The sequence below is a fragment of the Poecilia latipinna genome, unplaced genomic scaffold (assembly GCF_001443285.1).
Source record: "Poecilia latipinna isolate Pla-1442-1.1 unplaced genomic scaffold, P_latipinna-1.0 Scaffold594, whole genome shotgun sequence".
NCBI classification, from domain to species: Eukaryota; Metazoa; Chordata; class Actinopteri; order Cyprinodontiformes; family Poeciliidae; genus Poecilia; species Poecilia latipinna.
In genome coordinates, this window is record NW_015113210.1 from 244215 (window position 1) to 260316 (window position 16102).

The 16102-nt window shown below is 40.3% G+C and overlaps 1 protein-coding gene across 6 annotated transcripts in view; it reads right to left on the reverse strand.

Annotated features, from left to right (window-relative positions):
* LOC106953640 (inverted formin 2) overlaps positions 1–15635 on the reverse strand; it is a 23484-nt gene extending 7849 nt beyond the window's left edge. For 3 of the 6 annotated variants that reach the window (XM_015042544.1, XM_015042541.1, XM_015042545.1), the window contains exons 1-16: positions 15402–15629; positions 9171–9581; positions 7681–7796; positions 7425–7584; positions 6804–6837; positions 5977–6118; positions 5311–5443; positions 4576–5109; positions 3014–3159; positions 2850–2911; positions 2653–2755; positions 2471–2556; positions 1498–1598; positions 1353–1423; positions 1155–1262; positions 990–1060 (exon numbers count right to left, since the gene is read on the reverse strand). In XM_015042544.1, coding sequence (XP_014898030.1) covers positions 990–1060; positions 1155–1262; positions 1353–1423; positions 1498–1598; positions 2471–2556; positions 2653–2755; positions 2850–2911; positions 3014–3159; positions 4576–5109; positions 5311–5443; positions 5977–6118; positions 6804–6837; positions 7425–7584; positions 7681–7796; positions 9171–9567 — 2264 coding nt within the window. In that variant the 5' untranslated portion in view covers positions 9568–9581; positions 15402–15629. Of the gene's footprint in view, positions 1–989; positions 1061–1154; positions 1263–1352; positions 1424–1497; positions 1599–2470; positions 2557–2652; positions 2756–2849; positions 2912–3013; positions 3160–4575; positions 5110–5310; positions 5444–5976; positions 6119–6799; positions 6838–7424; positions 7585–7680; positions 7797–9170; positions 9582–15401 lie in introns of those variants that run through there. The other 3 variants (XM_015042543.1, XM_015042542.1, XM_015042546.1) reach the window with 2 other exon arrangements.
* Positions 15636–16102: the final 467 nt, after the last annotated feature.

The window sequence follows — 16102 nt, forward strand, 5'->3', positions numbered from 1 at the left end:
GTTACAAAATTTTTAAAAATCAGAAAATCTAAATAAAAACAACTGGGAAAAAGAGCTACAAAAAAAAAAAAAAAAAAAACTATAAATATTGAAGTTAAAAAATACATCCTAGGTTGCATTTCCAATTTTCTCTCCAAAGCAGATAAACCAGTTTTTAAACAAACAAGACACACTTCTAAAACAGGAAAAACTACTATATATAGATGAGCCATTTAGGTTTGCCATGTCTGATAGTGATCTGTCATAATTAAGAAGTAGTCTGTCATAGTTAAAGAGTTAGGAATTTTACAAAGCAATCAAGTTGATGTGTGACCAATCAATTTCAAGACAGAAAAAAAAGATTGAGTGATCATTTTTCTGTGGGTTCCATCAGTATTAAACATCTTTAAATCTGCAAATGGTGATAATCAGTAACCACTCTCACCAAATTATCCCTCTACATGTTAAGCCACAATATTTAGTTTTAACAAATTTTGCTCAGTGTCTCAGCCACTTTGCACTTTAGATACTCAATGGACTTTTAATAAGAAGAACTGCAATGACAAAAAAAAAAAAAAAAAAAGGGTCACAGCGCCATATAGTGCCCTGAAATGGCTACTACAGCAGATGCAGATATTAAACGTGGAACTTTTCCCCAATCAACAACCAAAAATACTGACGGTTTCCAGACATGCATGTAAACAAAGCCCAAGTTTCTCCTTTGGGTTTTAACTCTCTAAACCCCTGATTTTACCTTCTTCCTCCTCACAAGATAAATTAAATGGCCTCAAAGTTTAATTTCAAGAACTAAAAGTCAAGCTTAGGACTTTAACTATCACAATGTGTTTTCTGCAACCAGTGTAATATGCACTGCCGCCCAGGATCAGTCTTCTGCAGTCCTCAGCTGTGGTCTCAACTATTTTGTTCCCAATTTTTAATCCTCATCTAAATGGATATAACAAGTACCAAAGGAAAAAAAAAGTCATGAAAATGAATAAATATCTCTGTACCCTGCTGCTTTCTGACATATCTCTATGTCATCCGGCAGAGCCAGCAGCTCCTGGTGGTTCGCCTCTGCTTCCTTTGGAAAACAAGACGCAAAGTGGGTAATTAAACATGTTCATGACTGATTGAGAGGGAAATAAGTCTGGACAGCTGCTAGCCTGTATGTATACCTCCAGGATGTGATGAAGCAGCGTGATACGGCTCTTGTTGGCCTTCGTCTCCGTTAACTTGAGCAGAGAGCTGATCTTAAAACCCTCAGCATTTCCTGTGTGACTTCCCTGAAAGTAGATTGGCAATTTAAAAAAAATGCACACGATGACTAAATATCACCTCAAGTAAATGCATAAAAGAGTGTAGGGGGTTGTTACATAGTTGAGAAAATTTCCAACATCGAGGATGAGTCTGCAGAAACTGGGCAGCAACGTGCTCATCTGGAGAGCTGGGGGAAAAAAAAAAAAAAGTGTTACATACAGTTTAAGCATTTCAACTGACATGCACTGCCAGTGTACTTACACTGGCAGGCCTCCTCGACAAGCTTCACTTTAGGCCTGAGCATCTCCAGCAGTGATGTCGTCTCCTCACACAGCAACATGCATTCAATTCTGAGCTGATAACTGAGGACATGGACAGGAAAACGTGTAAAGTAGAGGTGCGTCACAATCATTGAAATTACCAGAACATTCATCCATTTCAGCAGCCGGATTCAAACAGTGAAACTCCTGTACATCAGTATTTTGATTCCATCTTGCAGCTGATGGAAACAAATTTTGTCTCTGACAATTTGATTACATAAGTGCAATTAAAAAAAAAAAGACTTATGAGATATGCTGTACAACTGGGTTGTGCAAGGAGTTTTCTGGGGGCCATTTGCCGTCTCTGAACTTATTGTTCTGCAGCCCTGAACTGCAATTCAGGAACGATTCAAATTTTACCCACCAACACAGAGGGAGACTTTATTTTTGACTAGGGCAAAATTATAGACAAATTAAAAATATTACAAAAGTGGATGCATTTCTTAATATTTTCCCATAACTTCAAAGGGAGTAGGGCCACAGCTATCCAGCAAGTGTTATTGCTAAAAATCAGACTATTTACATGTTAATCTCCTGCAAAAAAAACATTAAATACACTTAACGCATCATTGAGCAGTGTAAAATGTAGCTGCATGTGGGCCAAAAAAAAAAAAAAAATTACAAAAATTACTGTTTATTTCTTTGTTGGTACCTCATAAAATATTCAAATTTTCAGAAAAACAGAATTTTGAGTTTCCATTTGCTTTGAGCCACAAGCATAAAAAAACACTTGAAATATTTGAACATACAATATATACTGAATATACAAGTTTCACTTTGTTTTAATCAATTCCTGGATTAAAACCTTTCGACGGCATTAAGACGTGCACGTATCCAACCACACATGATGTTTGAAATCAAGCTGAGGCAATCTAAAAATGTGCGGAAAAGCTAGAAATAAAGCTGAAATTTACCATGGCATATTAAGCAGGGAGGTGTAAAAGCGATCAACATTCGCCAGCTTGTCTTTTTCTCCTTGGAAGGACTTCAAATTCTCAATCTACGCCAAAAATACATAAGGAATAAAACTTCAAAAATAGGTAATGAGTTAGCAGACAGGTGTGCCAAATCTATTTGAGTAAAGACTGCAACAAACCTCATGCTTCTCTGGTAGGAGCTTCATAAGCTGTTTTAGCACCTCTACATCAAACCTGCTTCGGTCTCCCGTCTGGATCATGGCTATAAACTCCTCATTTGTGCTGAGCATAAAAAAACAAAAACAAGTAAGATACTTATAGAAATATAGCATGATGCATAATAGGTTTTTTTAGACAATTGAGAGTAAAATCTCACCATTTAAACTGCTTCAGGAATATGTTCATATTCAAGTTTTTCTTTGGATCAATGAATGTTATCTATAGAACACATAGAAGAGACAAAGATCAATGCGTTTTTAATCAATGCTGACAAAAAACACGCGTGCGTTCTGTCTGAAGTAGTGTTTCTGAAGTGCTCACCTCTTTGGGCTCCTTCTTCACAGGAGCAGCTGCTCCCTTGTCTTTGGGCTCGGTGACCGGCAGACAGAAGAGCTCCTCGATGCTGCCGTAGTCTGGCTCATGAGGAGGCGGTTCTTTCTGAACCGACGCCCACATGGACTGACCATCTGCGCTCATGGAGGGGAAGAGAAAAAAAAAGAGAACGGAAACCTGATTTAGGATCATTAGGATTAATGTTATACTCAAATATTGGTTTGCAAAAATGCAGTCTTTCTGGAAATTAAACAAGGATTAAAAGAAGAAATTGTTTATTTTGATGAATCCTTCATTGGCATCAGTTTGGGGGTGGCATTCAGTTTCTATGCACCATGAAACAGGAACAAACTTTCAGAAAACTACAAAGACGCTGAAATGCTTAATCACTTTAAATCAAGGAAAACCCACAACCCACCTGTTTCCATAACAAAATGTAATATTTACTGCTTGTTTCATAATTTGTTAAAGTAATATGTTTTTAATGGTACAAATCATTTTGAACATCTTTGTTGCTGAAATGAGCTATACAAAAAAAACTTGACTTAAAGATCAGATACAAAAGAGTCCACATCTTCAATTGAATTTTCAATCATTTTAATTGCATACAATCCTTAAGTCTCTTTAGAAACTACTGGAATTACACAACTGTCAATTCTTCATCTGTGAAAACAGTGAAGTCTGGAATAAAGTTTTTTGGGTTTTTTTAAGTTAGTGTTTCCATCATTTTGCACTGCAAAACAATTATGAAAGTAAAAGGCAAACCCATGTGAAATGCATTTTTACATGGGTAAAATGTAAAATGCATTTTTACATGGGTAAAATGTAAAATGCATTTTTACATGGGTAAAATGTAAAATGCATTTTTACATTTCCAGAAACTCCAGAGTTTCTGGAAGAAAAAGAGTTTGGGAGTTTACAAAATAAGGAATTCAAATTGTTCTAGGGATTTCCCTGAGGTTCTGGGCATGATGGAACAAGTCAAAGATGCACCGATAAGGCCTAACCTTATGCCCCCCCGCCTAGTAGTGTGTAATCTCTGTTACTGATATCAATACAGCCCTGACCAGTTGAGGCAGAGACTCCGTTAGACCTCTGATGGTGTCCTGTGGCAGCAGAGGTCTGGAGTCCATTGAATACACCACATCATCAAGATGCTTTAAAGGATTGAGATGTGGGGAATTTAGAGGCCTCGTGAAAATATTAAGGTTGTTGTGCTGCTCCTCAAACGAAACAGGCAACTTTTTTTTTTACCTTTTGGCAGTGGCATTCAAGTAAAAGAGATAGCAGCCATCAGGGAATACGTTTAGCTGAACAGGGGTATAGCATGTCAGCAGCAACCCTTAGGTTGTTGGTTAGTGTCACAGGAAAATCCTTTGAAGGAAGCCCCTAAGCTTGCAAATGCCATATAAACGGCAGGCTGAAAAACAAACAAGTCTTGCGGTTCTATTGCATTTAGAAGGAGTTTATTTTTGAAAACGTTCACGCCGACGTTAAACACCCGAGTCCGAGTTAATCTTAAGATGTACGAGAATGCAATGACGACTTGCCTGCGACAGAGCGAAGTTTCTGCCAGTTGAGCTTCTTCATCTTCAGAGTGGGGCATCTGCTTGGCTTTGACGGGGTACTGGAGCCCAGGATCTGGCTACTCTGAGGCACAATCATCCCCGGCGGAGGAGGTGGAGGCGGAGGCATCCCGGGTAACGGAGGAGGAGGTGGTGGTGCACCACCCATTCCTGGTAATGGTGGCGGAGGGGGAGGCATGCCCGGACCACATGGTAGTGGTGGGGGTGGAGGAGGCATTCCAGGCAGTGGAGGGGGTGGCGGTGGAGGAGGCGGCCCACCCAACCCTCCAGGTAGCGGCGGTGGAGGTGGAGGTGGTGGCGGTGGAGGAGAGGCACACAGAGGCTTCTGAGTGGATGCTGTGTTGGTGTCCTGCTCATCTCCATCCTCCTGATCCAGACCGGTCTGCACAGCCTTGTCTGCCTTCAGCACAAGCCCGTCTATTTCATGGTGGCCTTCGCAGCTCCTCCCCTTGAAGAACATCAGCCGCTGCATGATCTTCTCACAGGACTCCATCTGGGCTGGAGCACACAAACGCACACAGCAACGAACGACACTTAAAAGCATTTCTCACGCAACAACAAAAGCTTTCAGCCTCGCTTTAACGATGCACTTAAATCCGTCTTCCTGGGTAAATGCTCGCCTTCGCACGTTAATCATGCTATTAGCCTCCTTTGAGTGTCGTCTTTAATGAATGTGTTGCCGTTGCAGTGCTGACTCACAATCCTGAGCGAGGAGTATGGCTCTGTTGGTGATGGACTCCAGAGCCAGCCAGATGTCGGTTCGGCTCGGCCCGAGCAACAGAGCGGACTGCAGGATGGAGAGCAGCTGGAGGGAGGCTGGAGAGCTGCTCATCTGCACACACATACGAGTTGGACATGGGAGAAAAATCCTCATGGATAAAATCTGAAACCTGCAACTTTGCAGCCGCTTCACATACTTCTCTGAATATGGAAAGGACACAATTGCTCTTGTTCCATTAATCCAAGTGTTTTTGTTCCCATTGCAAATGGTTAGATTTTGTTTTGTTTGAAAATATGACATCTCTAAAAAGAATATTTTGATGTAATGATGACAGATTATTTCCTAGGAAAAGATAATTCCTCTTTAAGTTTAAAAAAAAAAGGAAAAAGATATTTTGCTCCCAAATCAGTTTTTTCTCTCCATGTTTTCTNTCTGCTGTTCTGGTACAAACCAATTAGAAACTGCAATGAAGTTTGTCCTTCGGAGCTGCAATGTTTCTAACAATAAGAGTTCAATATTCGATTAATAATTGGGCTTACAAGCGGTACTTTAACACATCATCTACACTGCCCCGAATGAAACCGAAGCCTGTATTTATTCACTTTCTACTTAATTGGATAACGCCAGCCGTTTGCTGCACTCACCTTGTTGAAGAGTGCGGTGAACACCTCTTGGTGATTGCTCATATCGATGCCTCCGTACACTCGCAGCAGCTCCTCCTCATCTTCCGCCATTGCCTCCTCGAAAGCTTCACATTGAATAATCAAGTCTTCGTCCTCTTGATCCCTAAAAACCAAATATTGTAGAGTGAAATCAGTTTAATTCAAGCTCTAAATCTCTGTCTCCAATCCAAAGCTAAAATTTAAAATATCTCAGTAAAGCACCCCGGGATTTTTGTGGTTTAGAAGCTCATAAAAAACATGGTTCAACTTTGTTATTCTTTGTTTTACCAAATACTGCAGTATGCACAGGTATGTTAAAAGAAATTAACACATAAAGAGAACTGTATAAAAATGGTCTTTTTATACAGTTTATTATGAGCCTGTGTGATTAGTTTACATTTATGATTTTCACTTAAAAATAAAAAAATATTTCAGATAGATGACTAACTTTTAGAAAATAGTACAGTAAACACATTCTGAGAACACATGCAATTATTTTCAAGACTTATCCTGTTAAAAATAATATTCCATATCTTCTGTACCTCTGCAGATCGCAGGGAATCAGTTAAAAACATTTTAATGAGGCAGAGGTGAAAGTGTTTAAACAGCCTTCTTGACTGCTAAAGCCTATGCAGCTAACCTTCTTTTCTCCATATTTGTCCTGCAAATTATTATGCGAGTATTTCTCCAAGTACCATTAGAGGCAGATCAAGCAGTACCTGCAGCCTGTTAATCACTTTGATAAAATAAACTGCATGCATTTTATTAATAGAGAGATAGAGAGAAAGAGGACAAGACAGCAGGCTTACCTTAATTTTGGCAGATTGTCAAGTAACTGGAGGCCTGCAAAAACAAACAGTAAAAAAAAAAAAAAAAGCTCAAACTATCACAACATTCATATTTTAGATTTTTTCTAAGGTTATCTTAATCCTTCAGCACTTGGGTGCTGTTAGTTCGGCATCAATGTCCGGAGATCCCAGGTGAGCAATCATATAGTAGGAGGGGTCAATCAGGTGGCTAATTGCTTTTGATGTGGTGGGAGCTGACATGTTTGTTTAGCTGCAGCTCCCTTGTCTGCCACACTGATTTCTGGGTGCTGATCCTATGGGGGAGCAATGTGTGTTTCTTAAGGCTCAGATTTCCAGATGGCACCTCATCTTAAAGACATGATTAAACTCTTAAATTAGTTTGATCCATCCATCCAAGACCGATGGCAGTTTCTCAGGCACGAGCTGTGCTGCTAAACTTGTGAAAACAGAATGTTGCACACACTTAGTTCTCAGGCGTTTTGTGTGAGAATTAGGCCATTGGACCTATTCTTAGCTGGAGACGCAGTGGCAAAGAAATGTGTTACAAAGCTAACGCCGCTGACCTTCTGCGTCCACGGGCAAAACATTACGATCACCTTGTTCGTAAACTGAACAACTTACCGATGAACTCCTTTCTGATTTTATCTCTCTGTCTCAGGTCATCTGTGCTAAAGATGAGCGCGTTGATGACACTGAGGAGTGTGACCATGTATGGGACGTTATCTGTGCCCTGCAGCTCGTTCATGATGACGCTGAAGCGATACTGCTGTGTCTTCAAGCCCTGGAAGAGGGAGAATCGGACATGAGTGAGGAACCAGTTAGCTAGCGCCAGCTCCAAAGCAGGTGAGCATGTGGAAGATGCAGCCATTCTGCTTGCCTTGTAATGATCCAGAGCATCCAGAGCCAGGCGGTGACCTTCTGCAGAGAAGATGCTGAGGGCGGCGAGGAGCTCAAACACCTGCTTCTTCACCATGATGTTCGAGGTGTCCAAGGCTGCAGAATATTTGTATTGTCAAGTTAAGTTCTCACACTTTTGGTTTGGTAAATAATTTTTTTTTTCTGCCTCATTACTCTAATTATTGTCTTAAGTTCAAGCAGGATGCGTTGTCTCGCTGTCTTTGAGATTACTCAAACTGAACTTTGCAACCCATGTGGCATTTTGCCTCAGATAAGAGTCCAATATTTACAGTGGTCTGAGAATGTCCTGAAACATTGCTCTGTACAGTGTCTTCCAACTTCACTCTACTGGAAGGGAACAATTGTTCATTTGCAAAATAAATTAAAAAAAATCAATACTAATCCATTTTTTGATCTGATACACTTATTTATATGTGAAGAAGACACCTCATTAGAAAATTGTGTAATATTTTCTTATTATCGAGAAAAAAACAGCTGTTGACCTTAAATGGTTCCTAGAAAATATTACAGCATCTAAGGAACATTGAAAATCGCTTAAACATGAATTTAAAGCAGGAACAAAATAGAAAGCAATGCCTCAAGGTTTGAACACCTGAAAATGCATAGAAATTGGTATAACTGCAAACCAAAATGGTAACTATGAAGGAGCTGGAGAGATTTATGGCTCAGGAGACAAAAGACAGTTATTCATGATTTACTCCATAAATCTGACTAAATCTGCCACTGTTGAAAGAAAATCAGAAGATGTACTTTGTGCGGTTTGGCTAAAGCCATGTGTGGGTGGAGGGCTGAGGCAGATGTGTGAAAGAATCTCCTCTGGTCACATGACAAAGCAACATTTTGTAAAATAAATGCAAAATAACATGAACTCTGAACAGACGGTTACCATGGTGAAGCATGGTGATGGCAGCATCATGCTGTGCAGATGCTTTTCATCAGCCGGGATAGTGAAGTTAAAGTCGAAGGGAAGATGGTTGCAAATAAACGGGGCATTCTTTGACCTTTAGCTATTTCGTAGAAAGTCCAGAGTAGGACGTCTAAAGTTGCTCGGTAAAAACGAACACAAATCTTTTCAGCTATTTTGCCAATAAAGATTCAGAAATCCTAAATAAATATTTCTGTGCACCATGTGAAATCTCTGTTAAACACATTGAGGTTTATGGTTTTAGCGTGACAAAAAGAGGAAGAGTTTGAGGGGTATGAACGTTTTTGCAAGGCAGTGAGTGCATGACAGGAAACTTCGGCTCAGCAGGATGAGTCACAGAGAATCCCTTCATCTTGTGGGTTATGACCAACACAACAAACATTATATAAGATTGGAAAGGGGTGATTAACTGTCCCTCGGTTTCTTTTTTTTAAATTAACTCAAAACTATGAAGTGGAGCACGTGCTTGAACGAGGCGTCTGAGACATGAACACATGTCAACGAGAAAAGCTTGTTGAACCCACCTTGCGAGAGCTTCCTAATGTAGCCCTCATTCTCGATGATGAAGTGAATCCCCGCTGACGAGTTCATCACGGCTCGGACGCAGCTGACGCACGTGAGCTGCAGCAAGGCGTCGGCGATGCGGGAGCACCCGCGGCCCGAGAGCCGGTCCAGGGCCTCCAGGAGCAGATCCAGCCCGCTCAGCTCCAGAAACTGCACCATCCATGTCTGGTCGCTGCCTTCCAGGCGACGCTTCAGGCCCGAGTAGTTTACCACGGTGGGAACCTGCAGCAGCCTGATGCACAGCTCGGGGTCGGCGCTCTCCAGGTTGGCCTCCTGCTGCGTGTCGGAGTCCTGAGAGGAGCCCAGGCGATCCCTGACCGCTGCCCACTTCTTTTTCCCATCGGACATCCCTGACATGGTGCTTGGCTGACCTGCAGGGCAGAGCGATGAAAAGCATTAAATTTTTTGTCAGTAAAAGAGGACGAAAATCCACATTTCCTTTCAACTATTCTTTAGAAGCGATGACAGGTTATTTTAGACGGCTAAAAGGGCCTGCCAGGGACTGATATCCAAGAACCATGGCTGCTATATATACAGTGCAGTCACATCTATCTAAACAAGAGGAAGCAGGCTGACAGACGGCCTTATCGGAGGGAATAGAGAACGGGAAACGGCAAGTCTGCACTTTGTGGATGAGCAAAAGATATGTCAGCAGTACAGTCATCAGAAGCTCTGCCAAACATTCCAGCTTAATCTCACAGTAAGCTCAACTCAGAGAGTTTGCGTTTTAATCCATAAAAGACAGCGGCACGCAACAATTTGGTCCCTTTGGAACAAGACTTCTGTCACTTTAAATAATCTATGAGAAAACAGGGATCGTTTATAAGCTAGAGGAGAAAGAAAGAGAAAATTCAAACCTTCACTTCAACATTTTAACAAAGATGAGTACATGTTATTCTTCTTTTGTATAATAATAAAAAAACAACTCAAAAGAACACCAGGCGAAGCAAACAAAGGGTGAAGTTAAACCAAAGTTTTTCCTAAAGCTTTTACTGTCTGTTACGTAAGAAGGAAATGGCAGTGAACAGGAACGGGAAGGTCATGATGAATGGAGATCCAAAGCATCCTGAAACTCATGACTGCCTGTAGAGCAACCGATCCAGGATTGTTGGGAAGAGCTGTGAACTGGGGCTGCTCTGTTTTTCCCAACAGCACAAATATCATCTTCAAGGATGAGCCATCTGAAGGAAAAACTTTGCTGTGAACTAAACTTCTTCTGCTATATGAAAAGACTGGAAATCCCCACAAACAAGCCAGCCTTAAACGAAGCGCTTATAAACTGTGCTTTTTAAAGATGTTACTGCCGTCCATGGAAAGATGGAATGAGGATGATTTCTAAAAATGTAAATTTTCAATTGGTCCACAATGAGTTTTGATGATGTGAAAATGCTTTGTTTCATTATGCAATTGAAAACTCATACAGTATCTAGAGATATTCACGCAGAGTGTTATATTTCAAGCGTTTATATCTCATTTTTGATTATATTTCCAAAAATAATGCGGAAGACTTGACAGTTGGCCTGCAGACAGTCAAGTCTCCACAAACAACTCGGCTAACCATGCTGCTGACTTAGCTGAGATCCCTCTCTGTGGGAGGGTTAGCTACAAACGGTTTCTGCTGAAAAAGGTGAATGTTCAGAGCGCTTTATCCAAACATATCAACAAGAAGTTAAGTGAGAGGAGTGTGGTAATAAAGAGATGAGGATGTGATACTACATACCCATGAATTCAGAGAAGTTGAGGCCTGGCATTAAAGTAATGTGGGCTTCCTTTACCACTCAGTGGTGCCATGTGCTGATTATTTATATACCATGATGCCAAGCATTGATCCCACATATTGTAGAGCACAGGGACATAACGTTCGTAAATTTTGACATCATTGGACGCAGCGTCACTTGTCTCAATTTTTACCACACCTTTTTCTTCCACTGAACTTTCCATTAGTATGCTTGTATACATCGTGATTGAAACTGCAAGCTTCTTTAGCAATGCTCTTTTGTGGTTTGCCGTCCATCTGACAAAAAAATCTGTTGGACAACTGTCAAACCAAAAAATCTTCTGCATGATTATAAAGTAAAATAAATCTGTATTTTGCTTCACATTTTAAATCAAACAACTACAAAATAAATTTAACTTTTAATGATATCTTTATTTACTGAAATTTGAGTTTCATCTTTAGCATCTTCAGCAAATTCAGTGACCTTTTAGTGGCATAGAGATTCACAAGATGAAAAAATAATAAACTCTTTGCAAAGGTATTAAGCTCAAACGAGGCTTAACATTTATGTGAATATGGCACACCCGTTGAAAATTAATGCATTGACAAAACTGTGCAGAAAGAAAAAAAAAAACCCCACATATTTAGTGCAGGCACAAATGGACACATGTACTGCACAACTGGCCTTTTCTGGCAAAAACAACAGAGCAAAGTCCCCTTCTTCTTAATAACTGCCATAAACTCCAGTCTGAGTTCCTGAAAAAGCGCATTCCCACAGTCAAATTCAGGCTAAAAAAGGGAATCTCTTTCCCTAAAAACATTAATATAAATGTTTAAACCATAGATTTCGGAGGAGCCTCAGTTTTAATATTGGGTTGCTGAATGTGCTCTGCTGATGATTTCACACTTGGAATGCATCACATATACAGATGTGGCACTAAGTTATAAACATGAGGGGAAAAAAAACAAAACAAAACAAAACACACCATGAAAGGTCATGCAAAAACAACCATAAAGTGCTCTGCTTTACCCTGCAGTAATGATGCCTTCCCTGAGAGCCGTTACTGCTTTTAAACTACAGAAACAAGCAGCTTGCAAATTGCTTGTATGAGTCGCTTTTCTGAAAGTGTTTGGCAGAAAGAAAAAAAAAGCGACATCAGATCTTAAATCGCTGCGTGGTGTTAAGGTAAAAATTGGAATTATTTTCTCACATTTTCTGGTGAGACATTTGTCAATTCTGACTGCAGCATTTTAGTCCTGCTGCCACTGTGAAGAGTGTTACCGTGGCAGCAAGCAGGCAGACAATGGCTGTTCACAAAAGGCCTTCTGAATACCCTTCAAAGAGCTGTGTTCATCTCTGACACACACACACACACACACACACACACACACACACACACACACACACACAAAAGGATGGACTGCTCCCTGCACTGCTCAGGCTAAAAGCAGTTATGCTCTGTGATCTTGTTTCTTCTTTCACTTTCAGTACATCACGCTTTGATTAGGAGCTGAGGAGCAAAAGTCCCAAGTTGACGCCTGAAATTTAGGGGAATTTTAACAGTTAGGAGAGTTGTGCTAAATGGATTCTGGTTCTGTTATGACTAAGACGCGTCAGGCAGGCTGGAGTGCGACCTTTGAGCAGAACTTCCAAGGTTGGCTTGGGAACTTTTGTGAGGAAAATTTTATAATGTGCTCCTCACCCCTCTTGTGCTTTAGATTGTGTCTGCATGATCTTATCATGAGACTGGTCAAGCTGCATCTAGGTGTAACTTCCCCAACCCATCCATGTTGGGCTCCCCTGGAATCCTTGGTGCATAACAATCAAACAGTCACACCTATAATCCAATCAAGCCTTTCTTCTCTTTGTTGGGAAATACCCAGAGACGGCGACAACCTGCTGCTATATGACCGGCTGACCAGAAGCTATAAAAGGAAGCCAGAATTCACTGTTAGTCAGAGCAGACTTGACAGACTTGCAAGGTTTTAATATATTTCTTATTTTCTTCTCATCCAGACTCTTGTTAAAGTATTTTTTTTTTCCACAACACTTTTCAAAGGGAAGGAAAGGACTTTCCCAGGACAGGAAACTAGGCACGTGAGAAACATGTCAGCCTAACGGTAGAAGTTCCCTTTTTGTACGACGTGCCTTTTCTTCACAAGGATTCAGATGTTTAAGTGACAGTCAATGAATTTGAAGATCATTAAGACTTCATTTATTTCAATAATTTAATTCAAAAAGAAAAAAAAAATAACTTTGTGTTATGTTGTTTGCATAAGTCAACATCAGTTAATTTACGTACTTACAGGTCATAGCTTGTAAAAACTCAAAATTCTGTTTCTAAGAAAAGACAAAAAAAAGGAGAAACAAATTGATTTTTAAAAGCAGAAATGTGGACCAATGTAGGTCAATTTATTAAAGACTGATGTGTTAAGGAGGCTGAGGTTGCTTAATGGGAGCCTTCAGCTTGCCTGCGTTGTTGAGTCTGGTGTCTCTAATCTCTAATCTTCCTCTTGGCAGTGCTACATATTTTCTCTGGGGGGTTTAGGTCAGATGTTGTCTTTCTTGGCTGCCGGCATTTTGGTCACTTCAGTTGACTGTATTCAGTAAAATAAAGTCTTTGGTTACGCTTATAGTATGGTGGTTGTTATTTAAATTTCGTCTGCTCTTTTAGTCCCTTATATCCCTCTCTTTAGCAGTAGATATAGTCGAGGTAAAAGATTTCTGGTGTCTCTTATTCAGAGGTGGCTTAAAACAAGAAAGGCAGTTGTGGCACATGTTCGGCATACATCTGTGAGCGGTTGCTCTTAATAACGCACTGATTGCAGCCAAAGTCCATCCCTTGCGAGACACAACGAAAGGTTAAATTAACTTTGCTTCACAAGGAAATCAAGGCAGTTGCCTGTGCACCGTTTTCCTTCCACTTAACTTTCCATTAATATAAATGGACCCCACATTCTATCAAAACCCAGCTTCTTTAGCAATAAAATTTTATGGCTTGACCTTGCGTAAGGTGGCAATGACCATCTGTTGGGCAAATGTTACCCCTTTCACTTGTGCACTTTTTTTGTTTTACCATGTGTTATCCTTCCACTCAACTTTCACTTAATATTTGGATATCTCATTAGCAATTATCTTTTGTGGCTTAGCCTCCCTGTGAAGGGAGTTGACGCCAGAAAATCCTCTTCAACATCACTAAGTCATAAAATAAGATGTTAAACTGGTTTATGTAATATTAAAATTTTCCGAGAAACTAAATTGTGTATTTTAAACATCTAAATAAACCAAAATAGACACTAGAAATATAACACTCTGTATATAATGAATCTGTTTGAACTGAACTACTGAAACAAACATCCATTTTGATGATATTCTAATTTTCTGAACTGAACCTGTAGTGCACCAAACTGTCAGCAATCAAACCCTGCATTTGCATTTTCTCTTCAGGTAGATATTGGCACCTTTAATTCGTCGACCTTGTCTGCCAGAGCTCCCACGTGTACTGCTAATAGCAGGCTGATTCACCGCACACAAGACATGCCTCCTCACAGATCCTCTGCTTCCAGCGCCCACACAGCAGCCCACTGCCACTGTGGCGGCATCAACACTTGTGAATGTGCAGAAACATCTCCACGGCTTTATTTCCTCTAAAGCATATGCTGAGGGATTTTTTTTTTTTTTTTTTTTACACTTGCATGTTATTTCTTCCTCGTTTGTCTGCTAAACTAATTCAAGAAAGTCAAAGATTTAGATTGAACTAAATAAGAGGGGGTGTTTGCAGTATTTTCACCAAGCCATTTTGTTTCATCTGCATGAAACATCTGCATGTCCTGAGGAAGGAAGATTTGACATCAAAACTGCCCCTTTAAACTTCTATGGAGTCCTTGGAGTGAATAAAAACAATTAGTGGAGCTCAAAAATGCCAGAGAAAACATCTGGGGCTTCTCTAAGTCATCTCCTCCCTTCTGTGTTTTCAAAAGGGAGTGACCAGCTTTAGTCTGCAGGCACATATTCTGTGTTAAAATAAAACATCATGCAGTGTTTCGGTTTATTTTTTCTTTACAAATGTTCCCTTTCCAGACTGCAAATTTTAGCAACTGATGGGACATCCAAAACCATGTGTTACTACACACTTGATTCAGAAACACCCTTATAACAACATTCCTCTGCGTGGATTCTTGTTTATTTGATCACCACGTCCTTCCTCCCTTCCTCCTGCCCATAGGTAAATATAGCTCGCTACAGTTTGGTCGCTTGTTACCTCCAAGATGGATCGACAGGACTGTTGCATCCTGTCACACAGACTCAGTCTGCATTGAGCGCTGGCACGTTGTTAGAATTAGCACGTCTTTGTTTTCAGTTTGCGACATTTCCACATGACACGAGACATAACATGACAGTCCGTAAACGAGAAAGATTAGAAGAATTAAATGTGATCACATTACAGATCACAGACTGAATGCAATGCCATACCTGGTTTTATTCCATAAATACTCTCTCAGTTTGGGGAAAAAAAAAAAATCGCTTCTTCCTTAGACTTTTACATGGCGGCGCGCGTTGCAGGCGTTTTTCTTCCTCTTCCAGACAATAGACAAGATGATGACCCCTGATGGTTTGGGCTCTGCTTGGCAGGACAGAACCCTTTCCGTGGAATGAGGACCGCAGCCTGCCGCTCTCCAGTCACCGCGGCTCCTTTACTCACTTCTACAGGAGTCAATGTGGCAGCGATACCGAGCTACAACATCCGGTTAGACTTTTCAGAATAATTTGGTTTGAATTAAGCTAGTACCATATAAAAAAAAGTAGGCATTTCCGGGATTATCTCAGTGAATCAGAACATACTTACAATTAGAATATTACAAAGAAGCAAATAAATAAATAAATAAATAAATAAATAAATAAATAAATAAAAAAGCATAAATGTTACATTTTGATCAAGACTGTCCAGTTGTCCAGTTATTAACACTCTCTAAAAGGAGGATATGCCACTATGCAATTCAAGCATAACAATGGAAAGTTAAGTGAAAGGAAAAGGTGTGGTAGAAAACTCATACTGAAATTTGACTAGAACTATCACACTCCTGGTGTTAAACCCCTCATGAACCAGAGATATTGTCAGAAGCATCTCGGCGGGGAAAAGCTGAAAAGGGATGCGCTTTTAGGTCAGAGTTACA